The sequence below is a fragment of the Protopterus annectens genome, chromosome 13.part0 (genome assembly GCF_019279795.1).
Source record: "Protopterus annectens isolate FY-2018-M chromosome 13.part0, PAN1.0, whole genome shotgun sequence".
In the NCBI taxonomy this organism is placed as follows: Eukaryota; Metazoa; Chordata; order Ceratodontiformes; family Protopteridae; genus Protopterus; species Protopterus annectens.
In genome coordinates this window covers 754841681-754864581 of record NC_056747.1, presented here as the reverse complement: position 1 = coordinate 754864581, position 22901 = coordinate 754841681, and the positions used below count along the sequence as shown (strand labels likewise).

Here is a 22901-nt window from a genome sequence, read left to right as displayed (position 1 = left end):
AAGGAATGCAGCAGTCTTTCCCCTTTGTTTTGTGGATTAGGATAAAAGGTAGGTAAGTGGATAGTCTGATTCAAAGTTACACTGGATACTACCTTTGGCATAAAGGTAGGATTGGTTTGTAAGGAAACTCTGTCCTGATGGAAAATGATGAATGGCTGAACAGCCATGAGGGCCTGTAGCTCCGAAACCCTGCGTGCTGAGGTGATAGCCAGAAGAAAGGCGGTTTTCCATGACAAGTATTGTAGGTCTGTTGAAGAAGCTGGCTCGAAGGGAGGAAGGGTCAGCTTTTCCAATACGAAGTTGAGGTCCCAAGCAGGGACTGGTGGTTTCCTTGGGGGTTTTATATTCTTTGCCCCTCTGAGGAACTGTCTTAAGAGAGGATGAGAGAATAAAGGAGGATCTGTGTTGTATTGTGCAGAAATGGCTGAAGCATGGATCTTGATGGAGAAGGAGGAAAGTCCATTGTTTAACATCTCAGCTAAGTACTGTAAAATTTGAGGTATATTTATTACCCAAGGATTCTGTCCCTTTTCTTGATTCCAGGCACAAAATCGTTTCCATTTGGTGGAGTAGGCTTTTCAAGTAGAAGGTCTTCTGGCCTCCAAGATGACATCCTGCACCTCCTTGGAGAGGAGAATCTGTTGGGAAATCAAGGAATTCTCCATGCAGCTAGATTTAGAGTTTTGAGATGGCTGTGAAGGGTCTTGTAGTTGTGCTGGGACAACAGAAGAGGGACTAGAGGTAGGGTCCATGGGGGGGAATGTGTCAGGCTCTTCAGGAGCGGATACCAGTGTTGTCTTGGCCAGTCTGGAGCAATGAGAATCATTTTCGGCCTCTCTGCTCTGGCTTTTAATAGAACTTTGGGCAGCAGAGGAAGAGGCGGGAAGGCATAGACTGTCAATGTTGCCCAATTGAAGGAAAGTGCGTCCACTTTCCAGGCCTGTGGATGATAGATCCTTGAACAAAATTTTTTCAACTGGCAATTTCTGTGGGTAGCAAAGCGATCTATGTCTGGCTGTCCCCATGCCTGAGTTATCTTTGTGAAAACTTGAGGATGCAACTTCCATTCGTGAGTATCTTTCATATTTCTGCTTAGGTTGTCTGCCAGTGTGTTTTCCTTCCATGGCAGGAATTGTGCCTGTAGTTGAATTTGCAATTCCAGTGCTGTGTTCCATAGGGTCATGGCTTGCCTGCAAAGGGGGTATGAATGACTTACCCCCTGTTTGTTTATGTACCACATCAATGTGGTGTTGTCTGTCCTTATCAATAGCTGGCCTGGATGCAGTAGGTCTTTGAAGGTCATAATAGCATTTTGCACGGCTAGCATTTCCTTTTGGTTGATGTGAAGGTGCTTCTCTTTTCGGGTCCATTTTCCCTGAATGCACTGATCTGTCATGTGTGCTCCCCAGGCGTAGTCTGAGGCATCTGTTGTGATGATTTGAGTGGCTTGAGGTACACAGAAAGGAAGACCTGTGTTTCTTTGGCAAGCTTGAGCCCACCACAAAAATTCCTTTTGAAGGCATGGAATGAGTGGTATAATTGCTTCCAAGCTGTGGCTGTGTTGAGACCATAAGGTTTTTAGGTACCATTGAAGTTTCCACATATGCAGCTTTGCACATGGGATTAGTAGGATGTGAGATGCCATGAATCCCAGAGCCTGCAGGACTTTCCTTGCAGTTAGCCTGGTGAAAGTTGCCATTTTTCTGAAGTATTGAGACAGTTGCCCTTTTTTGTCTGGCGTGAGGTAGGCCATCTGGGTGGTTGTATTCAAGCTGGCACCCACGAAAATTATTTGCTGAGAGGGTATTAGTTTTGACTTCTTTTTGTTGACTGTGTATCCCAGGAAGTTCAACAGTTTTATTACAAACGCCAGGTGCTGCAGTAGTATGTCCTTGCTGTCCGCTTGGATCAGGCAGTCATCCAGATATGGGTAGATTTGTATCCCTTGTAGTCTGCAGAAGGCAATTACTGATGCCAGGCATTTCATAAACACTCTGGGCGCAGTAGATAAGCCAAAGGGCAATGCAGAGAATTGGTAATGGGTTGAACCTGCAAGAAATCTGAGGTATCTTCTGCAATCTTATCTGATAGGGACATGCAGGTATGCCTCCTTGAGGTCCAATGTTACCAGCCAAGACTCCTTGCCCAGCATGGGAAGAAGCTGCTGTAATGTGAGCATCTTGAATTTTGGCACCTGTAGATATGTGTTTAGGATGGATAGGTCTAAGATAGGTCTCCAATCTTTGTCTTTCCTTGGTACCAGGAATAGTCTGGAATAAAACCCTTGACCTTGTTCTTTTGCAGGTACCTCTTGGATTGCTTTCATGTCCATGAGAGCTGAAATTTGTTTTGTGCCTCTGCCCTTTGATTTTGTGGCAGGTTTGGCATGCCTCTCATTTTTGGAAGGGTGTGAAAGTGGAATCTCTAGCCTCTGTCTATAATGTCCAGAATCCATTTGTCTTTTGTAACAATGTGCCAATTTTTTGAGAATAATGTCAGTTTTCCGCCCAAAGGTGCTGCCATTAAAGCTTTGCTTGGCAGGTATAGGGGGAAGTCATTGTGTCTGTTAAAGACTGTGATCTATCTTCTCCACCTCTTGGGGTTGGGGCTTGCCACTGTCTGGCTCTGAAAGATCCTTGAGGTTGCCCTCTACCCCTTGAGCGTCTGTATCTGCCCCTTTGAGGTCTGTCCGTGGCTGGAAAGGACCAATTTTTTGAAGGCCAGTTTCTGCTGAAACGTGGAGGTTGTACCTGCAGGAAATCTTTCACTGTTTGCATTGATTTCGCTTTTTCCTCCATTTTCTTTAGTACCTCCTCAGCTTTAACACCAAACAATACATCTTTTTGAAGAGGTGCATCTAATAATTTAGCTTTGACATGATCTGGTAATATTTGCTCTTTGAGCCAAGCATGCCTACATATAACAGACCCTGCAACAGCAGCTCTACATTAGGCCTCTAAAGCATCAAAACCACACTGCAAAGTATGTTTACCCACTTGTGCTGCACCATGCAACAAATCCTGCAACTCTTTTAAATCTGGTTGTTCTGGTTATGTCATCTTGTTTTTCAGCTGAGATATCAAAAACTGTTGATACTTTAACATATGGAACTGACATTTTAATGCCCTCATGGTTAAAGTGGCCGAGGTGTACACCTTTTTCCCCCATCTTTCCAAAGCTCTGGAATCTCTCTCTGAAGGTAATGGGTTTTTAGCAGTAGAGGCCTTAATTCCCTTGAGACCCTGTGAAATTGTTTCTGGGTCAGCAGTATGGCTTTTATATAGGAACTGGTGAGAATCAGGAACCCGGTAATACCTGTCTGGTTTAACAGGAGCTGGAGGCAAAGAATCTGGATTAAGGCTGGCTTCTGTGTACACATCATCCAATATATCTAAAACAGGAGGGATAGCAAGGGGCCTATGCTGGGGAAGCAGAAGAAATTCCCCGAGCCTTTTCTTGGAATCGGAGTAATCTTGGCCTTCCCAGTGAAAGTGTTCCCTCAATGTATGCAGGGTTTCCCCAAAAGAGAAGTCCTCAGGGGGGGAGACCGAGGGAATAGACTCCTCTGCATCAGAGTCTTCGAATGGAGAAAAGGCATAATCCTGGTCCTCAGATAATTCTGAGGTAATAGAAGCTTGATCTGAGGAAGGGTAGTCTTCCTCTAACCTGGGCCTTTTGTCAGAGGGGGGTTGAGAACCCCTGATAAGAGTAATCAAATCCTCAGACATTTTAAGCATCTGCTTTTTAGGCATGGTGCCTTGAGAGGGGGTCTGAGGAACCTGTTTTTTGGTTTTCATGGCTGCTTTAGATTTAGTGAAGGCTTTAATAGAGAAGGAGTTAGGCCTGAAGACCCCTTGAGAAATGGCAGGCCTGTCTAAATTCTGAGTTTCCCCGCCAGGAGTGGCGTCGGTATCTGTAGTAGGAATGGGGGCCGAGGAACCTGCGACCTCGGGTACTGAAGACACCGGTAATGTAGTGTCATCGGTACTCAGAGGCTGAGCAGGCGCCTCGCTGAGAACCGGAGAACCAGTAGTCGGCCTTAGCGTGGTTTCAGTAGATGGTGCGGACCTCGTATGTCGGTCCTTATCTTTGCGTTTTTTGCTCAAAACTGGAGTCGGAGTATCCGACAACATAATATAATTAAATTTTTTGCCAAAAAAGTGAAGGGCGAACTCCGCCCGATGCTTAATAGTGCGCTTGTTGAATCTAGCACAAAAACGGCAGGCCGAGACATCGTGGTCTGGGCCTAAGCAAGGTATACACAGAAAGAGTGGAAATCCTTATGCGGTATTTGCTTCCCACATGAAATGCAATTATTAACTTTTTCTGACATCGGTCTGAGGCAAGAAAAGTTTCCCCAATGGGGTACTTAGCTTTCAAGAAGACTTCGGCTGAAATACTTTTGTAAATCTCAGGAGCTGGCAGACCGGCACTTGCGAACTGCTTCTGCTTCAGGCACCGCGCGGCAAGAAAGACTGGGGAAAATGGCGTCGACTGCCTCTTTTATACCCCTGCCGCACTGACGTCAGGGAAGAAGCGACGACAACCGACGCCGGACCTAGACTTTGGAATTCGGCCGACCGAGGACCCGCCTGACGGCAGGATAACCCATCTGTAATGACTGCAGCTGTATGCACGATGAACATCAGGTGGAATAGCAAGAGGTCTGCGCTGAGGTAGTAAAAGAAAGTCTCTGAGCCTTTTCATAGATTCTGAGAAATCTTGGCTCTCCCAGTGAAAATGCTCCCTTATGGTATGCAAGGTTTCCCCAAAATAATAATCCTCAGGAGGAGAGGCTGAAGGAATAGATTCTTCAGCATCAGAATCCTCATAGGGAGGAAGGGAGTATCCCTGTTCAGAAGAAGAGTCAGAGGAAATGGAAACCTGATCAGAAGAGTCATATTCTCTTTCTTGCCTAGGCCTCTTATCAGGAGGGGGATGGGAACCCCTGATCAAAGTAATTAGGTCTTCGGCCATTTTAAGCACGTTTCTTAGGCATGGAAGTCTGTCCAGGAGAATGCTGCATTTGTTTCTTTGTCTTTAGAGCTGTTTTAGTCTTTGCCTTTGAAGCTGATGTTTGCTTGACATATAACTGTGAAGGTCTGAAAACACCCTCAGAAGCCGATGCCTGCTCAGCAGCTCCGGACCCATCTGAGGGAATAGTTTCCGAGTGTCCAATACCTTGAGTATCCAGAGGCCTAGTCGGATCCACGTGGGAGTCGGAAGCAGCCTGTGGCTCTGAGGTAGCGGGCGTCAGGGGCTGCGAAAGCACCTCACTGAGAACCGGCGACTGGCCTAGCGGTGGCCTCATCGTCGGTTTAGGACCTTGGATGCCTGTCCTTTTCCTTGCGTTTTTTATAAACTCCGGTCATCGGCTGTTCCGATGGCATTATAGAATTAAATCTTCGGCCAAAGTAATGAAAGGCAAAATCGTACCAACGCTTAATAGTGCGTTGGTTAAACGTAACACAAAACCGACAGCTAGCAAAGTCATGGTCTGGGCCTAGGCAAGGAATACAGTAAGAATAAAAATCCTTATGAGGTATTTGCTTCCCACAAGAAATACAATAGTTAATTTTTTCTGACATCGGTCTGGAGCAAGAAAAAAAGTTTCCCCAAAGGGGTACTTAGCTTTATTGAAGACTTCTGATCTGAAATTCGATTTGAAAATCTCAGGAGTCTGCCGACCGGCACTTGTGAGCTGCTTTTGTTTCGGGCACTGCGCGGCAAGAAAGACTGAAGAAAATGGCGTCAGCTGCATCTTTTATACCCCTGGCGCACTGACGTCAGGGAAGAGGCGACAGCAACAGACGCCGGACCAGGACTTTGGAATTCAGGCCGACTGCGGGTAGCCTGCCAGCAGGATAACCCAAGTGTAATGACTGCAACAGTGAAACACGATGAACATCAAGCAGCCAACGCCATTTTCTTTAGTTTTTCTTGCCCTAGATGTCAGGTGCCCCCCAAAAGGTAGCAAATATACATGCATCAATACAAACTTTACCTTCATCTACAAGCAAATACACCATATAGGTTGTAGAAGATGAAGGAAAGAAACTCCAGAATGAAAAGGGGGATGGCGGGTGGGTAACCTGGACTGCAACAGTGAATACACTCTAACATCTACATTTATGGTAAGTGTACACAACTGTACTATGTTCTTCGTGTTTCACTGTTGCAGTCATTACATTTGGGTAGAATCCCAAAGCTATGGATGGGAGGCTGGTGCTAAACAGCATTAGGTGTAGCTATAAGGCCCTGCAGAACTGCAGTGGCAAAGCCTGCCGTGGACTTAGAGTAGAGAGGCAAATGATGATGCTTTGTAAAGGTGTGAACAGAACTCCAAGTAGCAGCCTCTAGAATGTCTTTGATTGGTACTCCACTGAGAAAGGCTGCTGAAGTAGCTGCAGCTCTGGTGGAATGAGACCTAATGCCGTTGGGCACAGGTTTGCCATGGTGTAAGTAGCAGAAACAAATGCTGTGGCTTATCCACTTTGAAATAGTCTGCATTGAAATAGCCTTTCTTTCTGATCCTGCAGCATATGACACTAGTAATTGCTCAGTTTTTCTTAGAGCTTTAGTCCTGCTCAAGTAGAATCTTAGCTGTCTGTGTATGTCCAAGGAATGCAGAATTCTCTCCCCCTTGTTCTGCGGATTTGGATAAAAGGTTGGCAGATGAATAGTTTAAGAGCCACACTGGAAACCACCTTAGGCATAAATGAAGGATTTGTCCTCAGAGACACCCTGTCTGGGTAAAATATGATGAAAGGCTCCACAGTCATGAGTGCCTGCTGCTCTGAGACTCTTCTTGCTGAAGTAATTGCTAGTAGCAGAGCTGTTTTCCATGATAACAACTTTATATCAGCAGAAGCAGCTGGTTCAAATAGAGGCAGGGTGAGTTTTTCCAACACAATTGAGGTCCCATGCAGGTATTGATGATCTTCTAGGATGCCTTAAATTTTTGGCTCTTCTAAGATATTGCTTAGCTTGTAGGCTCTGTATTGTAATGAGCCGAAATGTCAGAGGCATGGATTTTAATTGGTGAGAAAGATAGGCCTTTGTCAAGCATCTCAGTCAAGTATTGTAATATCTGAGGAATATTTGGTTCCGCTGTATCAGTTCCTTGTGCTTGATTCCAAGCACAGAAACTCTTCCATTTATCAGCATAAGATTTTCTAGTACTAGGCCTTCTGGCTTCCAAAATGACATCCATCACAGCTTTACCGAGAGGTGTTGTTTGTATGCCTACATGATCAGCCATGCTACCAGGTTCAGTGTCTGGAGTTGATTGTGCAAGATCTGATTGCTTTGCTGGGACAGTAGTTGAGGTCTTTGAGTTAAGGTCCAAGCTGGGTATTGAGACAAGTTCCTTAGGAATGGGTACCTGTATTGGCGGGGCCAGTCCGGAGCAATTAGTATCATCTTTAGTAGGACCTTGGGAAGAAGAGGCAGAGGAGGAAAGGCGTAAACGGATAGGTTTTTCCAACTGAAGGATAGGGTGTCCACTTTCCATGCTTGTCTGTGATAAGTCCTTGTGCAGAATCTTTTCAATTGATAATTTTGAGGAGAGGCAAAAAGATCTATGTCCAGGCTCCCCCATTTCTTTGTCATCATGCTGAAGACTTGTGGATCTACTTTCCACTCGTGAGGGTCCATAAGGTTTCTGCATAAACCGTCTGCCAGAGTATTTTGTTTGCCTGGCAGGAATTGAGCTTGAAGATGTATTTGGCAAGTCAAAGCTGTGTCCCACAGTGGCATGGCTAATCTGCAAAGGGGGTATGTGTGTGTGCCCCCCTGATTGTTTATATACCACATAACCGTGGTGTTGTCCGTCTTTATTAGTAGTTGTCCTGGATGAATTAAGTCCTTGACGGCTGTCAGGGCATTTTGAAACAGCTAGCATCTCTTTTTGGTTGATATGTAGATGCATTTGCTTTGGGGTCCATATGCCCTGAATGCATCTTCCCACCATGTGGGCCCCCCCCAGGCATAATCTGATGCATCTGTTGTTAAGGTTTGGCTGGCAGGGGGTAGAGTGAAGGGCCGTCCCATGTTTTTGTGACATGCCTTTGCCCACCATAGAAACTCCTGTTGTAGGTATGGAATGAGAGGAATCATTGTTTCCAGACTGTGACAATGCTGACTCCATAAACTTTTTAGGTACCACTGAAGTTTCCTTGCATGCAGTCTTGCATATGAAATCAGTAGGATGACGCCCAAAGCCTGCAGAGTTTGTCTTGCAGATAAGTGGGTTTTTGTTGCCATCAGTTTGAAGTAAGTAGTCCGTTGCCTTTGTTTGTCTGGCGTGAGGTAAGCCATCTGGGCAGTTGTATTCAAGCTTGCACCCAGGAATATTATCTTTTGAGAGGGTACCAGTTGTGATTTATTTTCGTTTATTGTGTACCCTAGGCATGTTAGAAGCCTTTTCACAAATGCCAGGTGTTGAAGAAGAATGTCCTTGTTCTCTGCTTGAATGAGACAGTCGTCCAAATAAGGATATATTTGTATACTTCTTTGTCTGCAAAAACAATTACTGGTGCTAGGTACATTGTAAAGACCCTGGGCACAGTAGATAAGCCAAAGGGCAGTGCAGAGAATTGGTAATGCATTAAGCCAGCCTTGAATCTTCTGCACGCCTCTTTTAGGTCTAATGTCACCAGCCAAGCATTCTTGCCCAGCATGGGCAGAAGCTGCTGCAAAGTCAGCATTTTGAATTTTGGAATGTCCAGGTATGTGTTCAAAATCGATAAATCCAGTATTGGCCACAAGGCCTTGTCCTTTCTGTGTACCAAGAACAGTCGAGTAAAAACCTTGTCCTTTTTCCTGTTCTGGTACTGGCTGAATGGCCCCCATATCCATGAGGGACGTAACCTGTTTCGGTGCCTCTGACCATTGATTTTTTGGCAGATCCAGCCAACCATTTGCTATTGGCAGAGTAAGGAAGTGGAATCTGTATATCCCTGTGATACCATGTTTAGCACCCACTTCTCCTGGGTTATTAACTGCCAATTTTGAGCAAAAAGTGCTAATCTTCCCCCTAAGGGTGCTGCCAAAAGGCAAGTGCTTGGTGAAGGCAGAGGGAAGTCATTGGGACTCTTTTCTGTAGGTTTGTGTGTTATCTCCTCCAGATTTGGAGGTAGAAGCGCCCCATTGCTTTGACCTGTAAGAATCTTGTGCCAGGTATCTGGAACCCTTAGGGCATCTGGATTTGCCCCTTTGAGCTCTGTCTGACACTGGAAAGGAACAATTTTTTGTAGGCCAGTTTCTACTGAATCTTGGTGGCTGCACTTGTAAGAAGTCTTTTACACTTTGCATAGACTTAGCTTTGTCTTCCATTTTCTTTAAAACCTCTTCTGCCTTAATACCAAACAGAGTATCAGGCTGTAAAGGTGCATCCAGTAATTTAGCTTTAACATGATCATGCAAATTTTGCTCTTTTAGCCAGGCATGCCTCCTAATCACAGATCCAGTAACTGCGGCCCTGCAGGAGGCCTCAAAGGAATCCAAAACCTCATTGCAAAGTATGCTTCCCAACCTGTTCAGCTGCATGCAATAATTCCTGCAATTCTTTATTTTCTGCACATTCAGAAATCAACATCATTTTCTGTTTCAGCAATCCCATAACATGTTGTTGATACTTGAGCATATGAGACTGGCAGTTTAAGGCCCTAATTGCCAAGGTTGCAGATGTATAAACCTTTTTTCCCCATCTATCCAGTGCCCATGAATCTCTGTCAGAAGGGGTAGGATCTTTTGCTGTTGAGGCCTTAACTCCCTTTGGACCCCGTGAAATAGTTTCAGGATCAGCAGCAGGGTTTCTAAGTAAATATTTGTGAGAGTCAGGGGACCCTGTAATATCTGTCAGGCTTGCTGGGAGCCAGAGGTAGAGAGTCAGGGATCAAGCTCGACTCCGAAAACATATCCACAATGTCTAAAACAGTGGGTATGGCTAAAGGCCTGTGCTGAGGGAGAAGGAAATCCCTGAGCCTCTTTTTTGATTCTGAGAAATCTTGACCCTCCCAGTGAAAATGCTCCCTCAAAGTATGCAAGGTTTCTCCAAATGAATAAACCTCAGGAGGTGATGCAGATGGTATAGACTCTTCTGCATCAGAATCCTTACAGGGAGGTATAGATAATTCCTGATCAGAAGAGGAATCAAAAGAAATAGAAACCTGATCTGAAAATTCATAATCAGTGTCTTGCCTAGGCCTCCTATCAGGAGGGGGAATAGGAACCCCTGATCAAGGTAAGAAGGTCTTCAACCATTTTGATCATCTGTTTTTTAGGCATAGAGGCCTGTGCACGTGGGCTCATGCGTCGGTTTTTTAGTTTTAGAAGTTGCTTTTGTCTTTGGTTTTGCAGCTGTCGTCGGTTTGATATAAAAATGTTGAGGCCCGAATACACCCTCAGAAGCCGATGCCTGCTCAGCGGCTCCAGACCCATCCGAGGGGGATACATCCGTGGGTCCAATACTTTGAGTATCACGCGGCGTGCCAGACTCCACATGGGTCTCGGTAGGGACCTGCGACTCGAAAGTAGTGGGCATCAGGGGCTGCGAAAGTGCCTCACTGAACACCGGCGAACCGGTGATTGGCTTAGGAGAAGCTTTGTCGATTTTGGACCTCGACTGTCTGTCCTTTTCTTTGCGTTTTTTATGTACTCCGGTAGTCGGATTGCTATCCAACGACATTTCTGGGCAGTTAAATCTGTTTCCAAAATACTTTGAGGCAAAAATATACCGAAGCTTAATATTGCGTTGGTTAAATCTAGCACAAAACTGACAGCCAGGCACGTTGTGATCAGGGCCTAGGCAAGGAATACAGTATAAATGGAAATCCTTATGAGGTATTTGCTTCCCACAAGAAATACAATTAACTTTTCTGACATCGGTATGGAGCAAGAAAAAAGTTTCCCAAATGGGGTACTTAGCTTTAGTGAAGACTTCTGTTCTGAAATTCAAACTCGAATATTTCAGGAGTCGGCTGACTGGCACTTGCGAAATGCTTATGCTTCGGGCACCGCGCGGCAAGAAAAACTAAAAGTAAATGGCATCGGCTGCTTGTTTTATACCCCTGATGACCTGACGTCATGGAAGAGGAGACAGCAACAGACGCAGGACCCAAGACTTTGGAATTCAGGCCGGATGAGGGCAACCTGCAAGCAGATTACCCAAATGTAATGACTGCAACAGTGAAACACGAAGTACAGTTTTGTACCTACCATAAATGTAGATGTTCGAGTGCTAATACAGCTGCAGTCATAACAGATGGGTTCCTGCCGTCAGGCGGGTCCTCGGTCGGCCGAATTCCAAAGTCTAGGTCCGGCGTCGGTTGTCGTCGCTTCTTCCCTGACGTCAGTGCGATATATATATATATAGGGTATAAAGGAACCAGCCGACGCCATTTTTTTCAGTTTTTCTTGCCCCAGTTGTCAGGTGCCCCGAGAAGGAAGGCAATAATAAAATTGTGGGATAATGCAGAGCTATATAATCAAAATACAGTAGTTGCAAGCAAATACATCATAAATGAAAACCCCAATCAGGTTGTATGAGGATGTGTTAGCCTATATGCCTGTCCCAAGAGGGGAAGGAGGGAGGGAAACCTGAACTGCAGCTGTATTAGTACTCGAACATCTACATTTATGGTAGGTACAAAACTGTACTATGTTCATCGTGCATACAGCTGCAGTCATAGCAGATGGGTAGAATCCCAAAGCTAAGAAAGGGGTGGTAGGCACTAGTTGGAACTAGGAGGAGCCAAAATGCCCTGCAAGACTGCAGTGGCAAAGCCTGCTCTAGATTTGGAGTATAATGGTAGGTTGTAGTGCTTGGAGAAGGTATGCACAGAACTCCAAGTGGCTGCTTCCAAAATATCCTTGGTAGGAACTCCTCTGAGGAAGGCTGCAGAGGTGGCTGTGGCCCTGGTGGAATGAGTCTAATGCCTGTAGGAACAGTTTTGCCATGAAAGGAATAGCAAAAGCGTATGCAGTGGGCTATCCATTTTGAGATTGTCTGTTTGGAAATTGGTTTCCTTGCGCTCCTACCGCATAGGCCACAAAGAGCTGTTCTGATTTTCTGAAAGGCTTTGTTCTGTCCAAATAACGCAGCTGTCTGTGGATGTCCAAGGAATGTAGTAATCTCTCCCCTTTGTTTTGAGGATTAGGATAAAAAGTAGGTAAATGTATGGCCTGATTTAAAGCTACCCTGGATACCACTTTAGGCATAAAGGACGGGTTGGTTCGTAAGGAAACTCTGTCCTGATGGAAGATGATAAAAGGCTGGACAGCCATGAGAGCCTGTAGTTCTAAAACTCTACGAGCTGAGGTGATAGCCAGAAGGAAAGCTGTTTTCCAGGACAAATATTGCAAATCTGAGGAGGCAGCTGACTCAAAAGGAGGCAAGGTCAATTTTTCCAGAATGAAATTAAGATCCCAAGCAGGTATTGGTTGTTTCCTTGGAGGCCTTAAATTCTTAGCCCCTCTGAGGAACTGTCTTAAGAGAGGGTGAGAGAATAAAGGTGGATCAGTGTTGTATTCTGCAGAAATGGCTGAGGCATGTATTTTGATGGAGGAGAAAGAAAGTCCACTGCTTAGCAGTTCAGCCAAATATTGTAGTATTTGAGGTAAATTCAGCTTTCCAGGATCCTGGCCCTTTTTCTCATTCCAGACACAAAAACGTTTCCATTTTGCGGAGTAAGCTTTTCTAGTTGATGGCCTTCTGGCCTCCAAAATGACATCCTGCACCTCCTTGGAGAGTAGGGCCTGTTGAGATGCTAAGGAATCTTCCATGCGGCTAGATTGAGTGTTTTTAGCTGGCTGTGAAGAGTTTTGAAACTGTGCTGAGTCAGAAGAAGAGGCATTAGAGGCAGGGTCCATGGTGGGGAATGCGTCAGGCTCCTCAGGAGTGGGTACCAGTGTTGCCTTGGCCAGTCCGGAGCAATGAGAATCATCTTTGGCCTGTCTGCTTTGGTCTTTAATAGAACTTTGGGAAGCAGAGGAAGAGGAGGGAAGGCATAAACTGTCATTGATGTCCGACTGAAAGAAAAAGCGTCCACTCTCCAGGCCTTTGGATGGAAGATCCTTGAGCAGAATTTTGTCAATTGATGATTCTTGTGGGAGGCAAAGAGATCTATGTCTGGCCTTCCCCATTCTTGGATTATTTCTGTAAAAACTTTTGGATGCAATTTCCATTCGTGTGGATCTGTCATAGTCCTGCTTAGGTTGTCTGCCAGCGTGTTTTCCTTGCCTGGCAAGTACTGTGCTTGTAGTTCCATTTAAGTCCATGGCCATGTTCCAAAGTGACATGGCCAGTCTGCATAGGGGGTAAGAATGTGTTCCTCCCTGTTTATGTACCACGTGACTGTGGTGTTGTCCGTTCTCATCAATAATTGACCTGGTTGTAGAAGGTCCTTGAAAGCTTTCATAGCATTTATTACTGCTAGCATTTCTTTTTGATTGATGTGAAGGTGCTTTTCTTTTTGGGACAATTTGCCCTGAATGCACCGATCTGTCATGTGTGCCCCCCAGGCGTAGTCCGAGGCGTCTGTTGTGATGACTTGATTTGCTTGAGGCTTGCTGAATGGAAGACCTGTGTTTGTTTGACATGCTTGAGCCCACCACAGAAATTCCTTTTGCAGACATGGAATTAGTGGTATTATTGTTTCCAAACTGTGGCTGTGTTGAGACCATATGTTTTTTAGGTACCATTGTAGTTTCCTCATATGCCGCTTTGCACATGGGATTAGTAAGATGCAAGATGCCATGAATCCCAGAGCCTGCAGGATTTTCCTTGCAGTTAGCCTGGTGCAATTTGCTAGCGTTCTGAAGTATTGTATTAGTTGCCCCTGCTTCTCTGGCGTGAGGTAGGCCATCTGGGTGTTTGTGTCCAAATTGGCACCCAGGAAAATTATCTTCCGAGAGGGTATTAGCCTTGATTTCTTTTTGTTGACTGTGTATCCCAGAGATTTCAATAACATTATTACATAAGCCAGATGTTTCAGAAGAATGTGCTTGCTGTCCGCTTGGATCAGGCAGTCGTCCAAATAGGGATATATTTGTATCCCTTGAAGTCTGCAGTAGGCAATTACTGATGCCAGGCATTTCGTGAATACTCTGGGTGCAGTACATAAGCCAAAGGGCAATGCAGAGAATTGATAATGGGTTGAACCTGCAAGAAATCTGAGGTACCCTCTGCAATTTTGTCTGATTGGGACATGCAGGTATGCCTCCTTGAGGTCCAATGTTACCAGCCAAGACTCCTTGCCCAGCATGGGAAGAAGTTGCTGCAGAGTGAGCATCTTGAATTTTGGTACGAGTAGAAATGTGTTTAGGAAGGATAGATCCAAAATAGGTCTCCAATCTTTTCCCTTCCTTGGCACCAGAAATAGCCTGGAATAAAAACCTTGACCTTGTTCGTGCGTAGGTACCTCTTGAATAGCTTTCATGTTTATGAGATCTGTAATTTGCTGTTGTGCCTCTGCCCTTTGATTGTGTGGCAGGTTTGGCATGTCTCTCATTTTTGGAAGGGTGTGAAAATGGAATTTGTAGCCTCTGTTTATAATGTCCAGGATCCATTTGTCCTTTGTGACAACATGCCAATTTTTTGACAATAATGCCAGCTTTCCTCCTTTTTCCTTAATACCTCCTCAGCATTAGCACCAAATAGTACATCCTTCTGAAGAGGGGCGTCCAGTAATTTAGCTTTGACATGATCAGGCAAGGCTTGTTCCTTGAGCCAGGCATGCCTACGTATGACTGATCCTGTAACAGCAGCTCTACATGAGGCCTCTAGAGCATCAAAACCACATTGTAAGGTATGCTTACCCACTTGTTCTGCACTATGCATCAAATCCTGCAACTCCTTCAAGTCTGGTTGTTCAGGTTGTGACATTTTACTCTTCAATTGTGATAACAAAAATTGTTGGTATTTTAGCATATGAAACTGACAGTTTAAGGCCCTCATGGATAAGGTAGCCGAGGTAAATACCTTTTCCCCCCACCTTTCTAAGGATCTGGAATCTGTCTCGGAAGGCAATGGATTTTTGGCAATGGAGGCCTTAACTCCCCTTGGGCCCTGTGAGATGGTTTCTGGGTCAGCAGCATGGCTTTTGTAAAGAAACTGGTGTGAGTCAGGAACCCTGTAGTACCTGTCAGGCTTAACTGGAGCTGGAGGTAGAGAGCCCGGGTTAAGGCAGGCCTCCGAGTAAACATCATCTAGGATGTCCAAGACAGGAGGTATAGCCAGAGGCGTATGCTGAGGTAACAAGAGAAATTCCCTGAGCCTTTTCTTGGAATCTGAATAATCCTGGCCTTCCAAGTGGAAGTGTTCCCTTAAGGTATGCAAAGTTTCTCCAAATGAGTAATCCTCAGGGGGGGATACAGAAGGGATGGACTCCTCCGCATCAGAGTCTTCAAAAGGGGAGTAAGAATGTTCCTCATCATCAGAGTGCTCTGAAATAATGGAGCCCTGATCAGAGGAGGGGGAATCTTCCTCCACTCTGGGCCTTTTGTCCGGTGGGGGCTGAGAGCCTCTGATTAGAGTAATTAAATCCTTGGCCATTTTAAGCATCTGTTTCTTAGGCATGGGGCCTGGAGATGGGCCCTGTGTAGCTGGTCTCTTAGGGTGCATGGTTGCTTTAGACTTTGTGAAAGCCTTGAAGGAGAAAGAAGAGGAAGGTCTGAAGACACCTTGAGTGGAGGTGGACCTGTCCACATTCTGAGTTTCAACGCCAAGAGTGGCTTCGGTATCTGTAGTCGGGGTGTGGGCCGAGGAGCCTGCGACCTCGGGCACAGGAGACACCGTCAAAGAAGTGTCGTCGGTAATCAGGGGCTGCGTAGGCGCCTCACTGAGAACCGGACCACGTGTAGTCTGCTTTGGCGTGGTGTCGGTAGAGGCCGCGGACCTCGTGTGTCGGTCCTTGTCTTTGCGTTTTTTAGACAAAACCGGAGTCGGAGTATCCGACGACATAGTATAGTTAAATGCTTTTCCAAAATAATGCTGGGCGAACTCCGCCCGACGCTTAATAGTGCGTTTGTTGAATGTAGCACAAAAGCGACAGACCGGGACGTCGTGGTCTGGGCCTAAACAAGGTATACAGAGGGAATGGAAATCCTTATGCGGTATTTGCTTCCCACACGAAATACAATTATTAACTTTGTCTGACATTGGTCTGAGGCAAGAAAAGTTTCCCCAACGGGGTACTTAGCTTTTAAGAAGACTTAGGTTTCCAAATTTCATAATTTCAGGAGCTGGCCGACCGGCACTTGCGAACTGCTTCTGCTTCGGGCACCGCGCGGCAAGAAAGACTGAAGAAAATGGCGTCGGTTGGTTCCTTTATACCCCTGTCGCACTGACGTCAGGGAAGAAGCGACGACAACCGATGCCGGACCTAGACTTTGGAATTCGGCCGACCGAGGACACGCCTGACGGCAGGAGAACCCATCTGTTATGACTGCAGCTGTATGTACGATGAACATCATGACCGATGTAATGGCATCGGCTGCATGCTTCATACCCGTGATGATCTGATGTCATGGAAGAAGAGACCGCATCCGACGCAGGACCCAAGACTCTGATATTCAGGCCAGCTGAGGGCTACCTGCAGGCAGATAACCCAAATGTAATGACTGCAACAGTGAAACACGAAGAACATCTGCAGTGGGGAAAACCAGCTCTGGATTTTGAAAAAATAGGCATGTGGTAATGCTTGGTGAAGGTATGTACAGAACTCCAGGTAGCAGCTTCTAGGATGTCCATAGTAGGGACCCCTCTGAGAAAGGCTGTAGAGGTAGATGCAGCCCTGGTGGAATGTGATCTTATCCCCTGTGGGGTAGGTTTTCCATGGTGCTTTTAGCAGAAATTAAGGCAAAGGGCTATCCATTTCAAAATGGTTTGCTTTGAAATGGCCTTCCACTCTGCCCCTGCAGCAAAGCCAACAAGCAGCTGTTCAAATTTTCTGAGGCGCTTAGTCCTGCCCAAATAAAATCTAAGTTGCTTGTGCACGTCCAAAGAGTGCAGAACTCATTCACCTTTGTTTTGTGGATTAGGGAAAAAGGTAGGCAAATGAATGGACTAATTTAGGGCCACACTAGACACCACCTTGGGCATAAAGGAAGGATTGGTCCCGAGGGAAACCCTGTCCACATGGAAGATAATGAAGGGCTCCACTGCCATGAGGGCCTGCAATTCAGACACTCTTCTTGCTGAAGTGATGGCTAGAAGGAAGGCTGTTTTCCAAGAAAGGAATTTCAACTCTGTAGTTGCAGCTCGTTCAAATGGAGGGAGAGTGAGCTTTTCCAATACAAAGTTAAGGTCCCAGGCTGGAGTAGGGACTCACCTGGGGGGTTAAATTTTTAGCCATATAACCCTGGGTCTGGCTCCAGGAACACTGAGGAGATGCTATTGGAGAACTCAAGGAATTAGCCAGGCTGCAAGGTTCAGGCTGCTGGGACAGTAGGAAGGTGTCTGAGGTATGTGGATCCAGGATCCAGCATCTGCTGCTGGAGAGAGGGGGTAGTGCTGGCGAGCCCAGTCTGGTGCAATAAGTATTGTCCTTGGTTTGTCCTGTTTGATCTTTAGCAGAACCTTCAACAGGAGCATCCACTTTCCAAGCTTAGAAGTTGTCCACTGGTAGTTCTGGGGGATTTCCTCAAGAGGTTGAATATTTTTGGTTCCAGTTTCCATTTGTGTGGGTCGGATGTGGTCCTTGAAGGCTGTCAGGGAATTCTGTGCAGCTAACATTTCTTTTGGTTGATATGCAGGTGCATCTGACTTGGGTTCCAAAGGAAACTCTGTCTTATACAAGGATTGATAGGAATCATTCATTCCAGGTCCTGAGAATGTTGACACCATAGGCTTTAAAATTTTCCTTGCAGATAGCTGGGTCTTTCTGGCCAGTAGTTTGAAGTAGGTTGTCAAATAAACTTGTTTCTCTGGCGTGAGGTAAGCCATTTGGGGAGTTGTGTTCAAGCTTGCCCCCAAGGAATACAATCTGTTGGCAGGGTACTAGATGAGATTTCTTTTCGTTTATATTTCTTTACGAATGGCGTATGTTTTAATAGCATGTTCTGGCTTTCTGCCTGAATCAGACAATCATCCAGGTATGGGTATATTTGAATATTTCTCTGCATGCAAAATGCAATGGCTGGAGCTAGATAGACACTTTGTGAATACCCTGGGCGCAGTAGATAAGCCAAAAGGAAGTGCAGAGAACTGACAGTGCATGGAGCCTGCTCTGAAGCGTAGGTATTTCCTGCAAGATTCCCTTATTGGAATGTGCAGGTAAGCTTCCTTTAAGTCTAAGGTTGCCAAGCAGGCATCTTTGCCTAGCATAAGAAGCAGCTGTTGAAGTGTTAGCATTCTGAATTTGGGGATTACCAAAAAGGTGTTTAGAATAGAGCAATCCAGGATTGGACGCCAAGAGCGGTCTTTTCTGGGTACCAGGAAAAGTCTTGAATAAAAACATTGTCCCCTTTCTTCTGCTGGGACAGGTTGAATAGCCCTGATACTTACAAGACAGAGAACCTGCTGTTGAGCCTCTGCCCACTGATTTGGGAGTAGGCCTGGCCAACCGTTTGGGGTTGGTAGGGTGTGGAAGTGGAATCTGTATCCTTGGAAAACTATATTTAAAACCCATTTGTCCTGGGTAATGATTTCCCAGTTTTTTGCATGCAGGATGAGCTTTCCTCCTAAGGGAGCAGGCAGTTGAGCAGGGCTTGGAAGGGTTAATGTTAAGCCATTGTGACATTTTTCTCTAGGGGGTGTCTTACTACTTCCTGCTTTGGAAGTGGCAGCCCTCCACTACTTAGGCCTGTGTGTACCCTGAGACTGTAACCTAGGTGGTCTACTGTTCCTGGGTTTGGACTGAGAAGGCCTGGAAGAGACTGGAAAGGACCAATTCTTTGAAGGTCAACACCTATTAAATCTGGGAGGATGTACTTGCAGGAAATCTTTAACAGTTTGCATAGATTTAGCTTTTTCCTCCATCTTTTTAAGGATGACTTCTGCTCTATTGCGAAACAGGCGGACTTGGTTTAAGGGAGCATCCAGTAATTTAGCTTTAACATGATCTGGCAAGTTTTGCTCCTTAAGCCAAGTATGCCTTCTAAGAACAGACCCAGTGACAGCAGCCCTGCAAGATGCTTCTAAAGAGTCAAAACCACATTGCAAAGTACATTTACCAACTTGTTCAGCAGAATGCATTAAATCTTGTAATTCTTTATGTTCAGCACAGTCAGTAATCAACATCATTTTCTGTTTAAGTAATCCCAAAACATGCTGCTGATACTTTAACATATTAAACTGGCAATTTAAGGCCCTAATAGCCAAAGTAGCAGAAGTGTACACCTTCTTACCCCATCTGTCCAAGGCCCTAGAAACTCTATCAGAGGGGGTAGGATTTTTTGCAGCAGTAGACTTAATGCCCTTTGGTCCTTGGGAAATGGTCTCTCGATCTGCAGTAGGATTCTTGAAGAGGAACTTGTGAGAGTCAGGTACTCTGTAATACCGGTCAGGTTTTCTGGGAGCTGGAGGTAAAGTGTCTGGGGCCAGGCTAGATTCCAAGAAGGCATCATCTACAATGTCCAGAAAAGGAGTGATAGCTAAAGGCATGTGTTGAGGGAGTAGTAAGAATTCCCTAAGCCTCTTTTTGGAGTCAGAGTAATCCTGGCTTTTCCAGAGGAAATGCTCCCTAAGAGTGTGCAAGATTTCACCAAAAGAAAAATCTTCTGGAGGGGAAGCAGAGGGAATGGAATCCTCCATCAGAATCCCCATAGGTAGATAAGGGCAAATCCTGGTAATCAGAAGAAACAGATTTCAGAATCCTGATCAGAAGAATCAGAAGGAAAATCAGTTTTAGGTCTCTTAATGGGGGAAGGCTGGCTTCCCCTAATTAAAGTAGTAAGGTCTTCAGCCATTCTAAGCATTTGTTTTTTAGGCATATGGGCCTGACCATGCGGTTTGGACGTCGGTTTTCTAGGTGTGGGTAGAGTTTTAGGCCTGGATGAAGAAGAAGGCATCAGTTTAAAATGCAAATCTGTAAGCTTGAATACATCCTCAGAAGCCGGTGCCTGCACAGTGGCTCCAGACCCATCAAAGGTAGACACATCCGCAGGTTCCATGGTCGAAGAAGCATCTCACAGCATACTGGACTCCGAATGGGTCTCAGAAGAGGCCTGCGAATCTGAAGTAGCGGGTATCAAGGGCTGCGAAAGCGCCTCACTGAGTACCGGTGAACTGGTGACTAGCTTAACGGAAGCATCGTTGGCAGTTTTGGACCTATGTGGTCTGTCTTTATCTTTAAGTTTTTTCGGAATATCGGTAGTCGGATAGCTTACCGAAGCCATTTCTGGATAGTTAAACCGAGTACCAAAATAATTTGCTGAGAAAATAGACCGACGAATAGTTCGGGAGTTGAATAAGGCACACAACCGACAGCGAGGGACGTCATAGTCTGGGCTTAAGCAAGCTATGCAGTACGAATGAAAATCTTTATGAGGTATTTGCTTTCCACAGGTAAGACAATTGTTAACTTTTACTGACATCGGTTAAGAGCAAGAAAAAGCATCCCCAATGGGGTAAGTTAGCTTTTTTCGAAGACTTCAGTTCTGAAAGTCAAAAACGAAAATTTTAGGAGTTGGCCGACTGGCACTTGTGAACTGCTTCTGCTTTGGGCACCACACGGCAAGAAAGATTGATGTAATGGCGTCGGCTGCATGTTTTATACCCCTGACGACCTGATGTCATGGAAGAGGAGACAGCATCCGATGCAGGAATCCAAGGCTCTGGTATTCAGGCTGGCTGAGGGCTACCTGCAGGCAGATAACCCAAATGTAATGACGGCAACAGTGAAACACGAAGAACATCTGCTGATTGAGGATGGGGGCTAATTGCAGAAGAAACATGCTCTCGTTTGCACAGTTTAAACATTCTGTATTTGCAAGACTAGTGTATATTTATGTGAATAAGTTATTTTTACCACTATTAGACATATGAGGTGTACACAGACAACAATGGGCTATAACTGCTGGATACATGGCCTTTCTGTGAAGGAGAATGACTGACTCTGCCTGTTATAAGCAGGTTAACCAGTAAAAGTATGCCTTTGCAGCAACAGTGCGCATGCGTAGAACAAGCTGGACACTTAATTGTGCGTGTTTTGTTTTCACAGTTGAGCATTATTGGTGCACACAATCAAGTGGCTGCAGTTAATGAGTACAGAAGTCAATGGAATATGATAGCAGATGTTTGAATGACCTCAAATCAGGAAAGTTAATTCAAAGGCTCCAAAATAATGAGCATTATGCTTAGCCCAAAAACGGAGAGAGAGAGTGTGTGTGTGTGTGTGTATGTGTAGTGGGGGGGGGGGGGGGGCTCATGGCTGGTTTGAAAATGTGCACTTCACCCATCAGTATAAGTAAGCATACACAAACATTCCAAACAATTGCAAAGGTGAAGCCAAAATAATGTAATTATTTATGCATGACCCTTGCAGATATTTTTTTAAGAGTGTGGGGGTGGTGAAAACTGCCCAGGGTACACAATCTATCACTACCCATAGATAATTAAGTAAAAGCCAATAGCGTACTTAACTACTCTCTAACATTTTTTGCCTGCAAGTCACTCCCCAGCTGTTATGACATGAAGTGACCATATACTTGAGCTAACAAGATGGGGCAAGTTACTCTTCCATTTACAACAGCTTTATGCTAAACCTGGAATGGAAGGTAAACTGACACTTTACCTTTAATGTTCCTACTGCCTTAGAAATCTGTTCAAAGACAGTTGCCCACCTATCACTACACAGCCCAGTCTACAGAATGCACTTGCATCAATTATCTTTATGATGTACATTCATCACTTTCAAAAGACAAAATTCAAAGATGGAAACATTATCAAACAATTTAACATGCCCAGTCACCTGTCCACAGCAATGTAAATGCATAGCATAAATAATTAAGGCAGTACTTACCACTCATTAGACTGCAGTGTAGGAGATTCATTCTGTGCTATGTGATATAAGGCACTCATTGCATTCATATTAAACAAAGGAGGCTTTCTCTCAGCTTGGGGGAAAAAAAAAAATAATTTTATAAAATAGACAAATGCACATCACTTTGCTGGCAGTAATATATTATCTCACAGAAAAAAAATGTTTTCATAAAATCAGTAAATGATTTAGTATTCAGTAGCTACAGCATGCTGTAGGCAGTACATCATTTTTTTTTTGGGGGGGTTACCCCTGCTGCCTGCCGAACATTATTTCTCAGTCTATACTCTCATTCACTCCCCATACACCAAGACAAGAAATGATAAATAATTTAGGCAGCCATCAGGAGTATATCTTTTTGCTGCGGTCTTTTGCCATTTTCAGCCATAACTTACTTACACATGCCCAGTAAAACACCCAGGGTTTGGCCTACAATGGGTGTTACTAAAGTTATGTCACCTGCTTCTGTGAATGACTTGACTTCTCAAGAAAACCCTGGCCCCTTTCAGCTCTGCACTCCTGTCAAGTTTCCAGTCTCTACTGGAGATTTACTCATGAGAAAGTGTGCCCCTGAGATGTGCTCCCACACCTCCCCCCTCCCCGAGGAAAGGAGAACCAACAAGTCACATTACTCCTCTCCATCCCGCGTTAACTCTGGCAGGTTTAACAGCCATTATTCAAACCCGGGTCTCAAATAATGGACAGCATGGCTTTACCTCTATGCCAACGAAGTTAGCTGCTGGTGGCACATTTGAAAATCACAGCCCAGCATTCACTCAGTATGCAGTCACACTACCATTAAAAAGCAACATGTCACTCCAAATTCAACAGTAGAAAAGATAAGCATGGTAGGTGTGGTGAAACATTTAACTATTAGCATGCCTTATTCACTGAACATTTTCAAAAATAAGAAGTTAT

At 45.1% G+C, this 22901-nt stretch overlaps 1 protein-coding gene across 1 annotated transcript in view; it reads right to left on the bottom strand.

The window, feature by feature from the left end:
• Positions 1-22901, bottom strand: part of TAOK1 (TAO kinase 1) — a 3628992-nt gene that overhangs the window by 2132694 nt on the left and 1473397 nt on the right. The window contains exon 10 of the mRNA XM_044054451.1: positions 21966-22059. Within this exon, the coding sequence (XP_043910386.1) occupies positions 21966-22059 (94 nt within the window). The remainder of the gene's footprint in view (positions 1-21965; positions 22060-22901) is intronic.